This window comes from Emiliania huxleyi (genome assembly GCF_000372725.1).
Source record: "Emiliania huxleyi CCMP1516 unplaced genomic scaffold EMIHUscaffold_1, whole genome shotgun sequence".
NCBI classification, from domain to species: domain Eukaryota; phylum Haptophyta; order Isochrysidales; family Noelaerhabdaceae; genus Emiliania; species Emiliania huxleyi.
This window is the reverse complement of record NW_005202428.1, coordinates 338831-341771: the sequence shown is the minus strand read 5'-3', so window position 1 is coordinate 341771 and position 2941 is coordinate 338831. Positions and strand designations below refer to the sequence as shown.

The following is a 2941-nucleotide window of genomic DNA, read 5'->3' as shown; positions in this document are numbered from 1 at the left end:
CTGCTGGTGGTGGTGATGTTGCTGATGCTGTTGCATATGCTGCTGCTGGCGCGGCGCGGCTCTGCGACTCGGCTCGAGACGCGCGTCGGGAGCAGCTGACACGGCGGCGTCGGGCAGGTTGCGCCTCTCTCTGGTTTTGGTGGTGCTGGTGGTGCTGGTGGTGCTGGTGCTGATGCTGCTGCTGATGCGGCGCGGCTCTCCGACTGGACTCGAGGCGCGTGTCGCGGCAATCCGACGCGGCGGGCGGCGTCGCGGGCGGCAGCGGTGGCGGCGTCGATGGTGGAGGTGGAGGCTGGTGGCTGGTGGACTTTGAGTTTATTTCATGATGGACTACGACATCTGGGGGGTCAACCGGGAGGCAGGGGGTTCAACCAGGCGACGGAGGACCGTGGGCCATCGCGGGGACGGGTCCGTCCGGAGGACGAGCTCGGTAGATCCGGATGGTCTTCACGCCGGTGGGTGGCACCGAGGCGTCTTGGACGCTCAGCTCTACCTTAAGCTCCTGAGGGGCGCGTGGTTGTAACCACGTAGTAGGACTACAGCCCACCACAGACACCCTCCCCCACTCCTCACGTGTGTTCACACCCTCACCCTCTCCTCTCTCCTCTCTCTCTCTCTCTCTCTCCTCTCTCTCCTCTTGTCTGTGCTGTCTGCCTGACTCAGGCACTCAATCTGCCGATGCGTGATTGTGTGTGGGCTGCTCCGAGGGGGCCCTGTGCGATCCGACGGGTAGGGGGTCTGTGCCCGGGCGGTGTCCGGTGTGGAGTCCCCTTCTGATCCCGCCTGGAATGTTGGGTGTGAGGTCGTGGAAGCTTCGATCCCAAGGGGGGGAGCCGAGCCCACTCATAACCAACTCTCAGGGGCAGTAGGTGGGCGAGCTTCAGGCACGCTCATCTCGATCGTCAAGGCGTCGCTACGCGCGGTCTTCCGCGGGGGGAGCTGCGTCGACGGGTGCGGGAGCGCGGCGCAGCCAGTGCCGTGGCGATGCCTCCGGCTGTTTGTGGCGGGCGGCTTGCTGCTCGCTGCATGGCGAAAAACTCGTCTCGCCACACGCCAAGGGCTTATGCTCTGGCGAGACGTGAGGCGCATGCGCCCAGGATGGGAGGGGGCATGCGTAACGACACTGCTAGAGATGCCTTTCGGGGCCCAGAGATAAAACTTCTGTGATGCCATGCGTGACCTAGTAGTGTCCCCAGCTATGGGCGTGTCCACGTTGGAGCCAGGTGTGGTGTGGGCGCGAGAATAGCTCCGCCGTTCATGGAGGCAACCGATGCGAGTCGACTGGTGTGTGTCGTCGTGGTTTCGTATCAAGAATTCTCTCTCTCTCTCGGACGGCGAGGCACTTAGCTCCGTGCACTCGACCGCCCTCGCCGCTGGCAAGCTCATTCACAATCTGCTCTGCGATTGCCGTGTGAAGAACGACTGAGAAGAATTCTACATGGCGGATGCCCACCAGTGCACAGATAGAGGCTACATTGATGCTACCTTCCTCCCTTCCTGTTCATTTCACTCATCGGTGGTCAGTCTCCCCAGGGGGACCATCTTTTCCGGCCAGTCCCAAAGGGCCGTGTCTCTCCCCCTCTGACCCACAGACCCTCCCTCGCCCTCCCCGCATCTTCCGTGCCGCCTTCGCTTCCCCGAATATTGACTTTGCTGAGCTCTGATGCCGAGGTCCTCACTGCAGGCGAGGTCCTCATTCCGCAAAAGAGGCCTGTGTGAGGATTCGACGCGACCTCTCACTCTCCAACCGTACCCCAGCCCCGCCCATGGGCCGTATCCTCTGACTGCGAACCCCCCCCGCCCCCCCCTGCCGCTTACCTCACGCAACCTGTCCGCGCTTCCGAGCGTCGCCTCCTGCGCTCGCGCTTTCTCGCGTGCTCGGGCCTCGGCGGGCAGCCCCTCGGCTGGTGCTCTCCTGGTCGCTGAATGTGCTGCTGTTTTGCGCGCATTGTGTTGCTGCTCGGGTCGGTGCTCCCGTGGATCAGCAGCCGGTGGCAAGCCACCAGCGCGATTCGTCACGCAGCCTACTCCTACTACCGCGCGCTCGCGCGCGCGTGCCGCCATGGGCACGGGGGTGGCGGGCGCGCGCACCATGGTCTCGAGGCGACGTTCTCGGTTAGTGTTAACCTGTGTGCTCCGAGAGAGAGTTCTTTTCGTTGAATTCTTTCTCGCGGCGCTACCGAAGGCTGCGGAAGGGCGATGCGCACCCTCTCGAATCACGCGGCGCTGCAGCAGGTCTCGCAGCCCGCCGCCGACGGCGAGCGCCTCGCGGCCATCCTCTCCATTCCGGCCGCGGCCGACGACAAGGCCGGCTGGGCGTACCGCATCCCGCACGAGCTGGCCGAGTACGACTGCTTTGTCGAGTCTGACCCCGAGGACGAGCAGCTCGTAAGCCGGCTCGGCGAGGCCTCGGTCCTGGACAAGCCGCTCGCCCTCTTCCTCAGCGCTTCCCAGGCCGGCGCCGCGCAGCGTCTCGCCGACGCGGCGAGCAAGGGCGGTGCGTGCCTGGTGCGCATCGTGGTCGTGCACGACGGCGGGAACGTGGCGGCGGCGGCGGCGGTCCTCGAAGGGGTGGACGTGCCGACCACGTGGGTGGACGATCTCTCCGGCTCCCCCGTCTCGTGCCCCGGGGCGGCAGCAGTGTTTGCCGGCTTGCGCGAGTCTCTGGCCAAGGATGTGTCGGCGGCGGCGAGTGGCGCGGTGCGCGCGTTCGAGGAGTACAACGCGACGAGGCCGCACCCTGACGCCTACCCGTGGCGGCCTCTCCTCTCGCTCGCCCTCGCCGAGCACGGCGGCGAGGAGGCGCTCATCGATGAGGAGACGGCGCTGACGCTGCGCCAGGCGTACGAGCGCGCGCAGGCCTACGCGGACGCCTTTGAGGCGCGAGGCTGCGCCGAGCCGAGCAGCCGGCGTGTCGTCGGCATCTACCTGCCGTGGTCGA

General features: G+C 66.0%; 1 protein-coding gene across 1 annotated transcript in view; it reads left to right on the top strand.

Moving 5' to 3' along the window:
- Nucleotides 1–2199: 2199 nt before the first annotated feature.
- Nucleotides 2200–2941, top strand: part of EMIHUDRAFT_193839 (hypothetical protein) — a gene marked incomplete at both ends in the record, with an annotated part of 914 nt that continues 172 nt past the window's right edge. The window contains one exon of the mRNA XM_005793887.1: nt 2200–2936. Coding sequence (XP_005793944.1) covers nt 2200–2936 — 737 coding nt within the window. The remainder of the gene's footprint in view (nt 2937–2941) is intronic.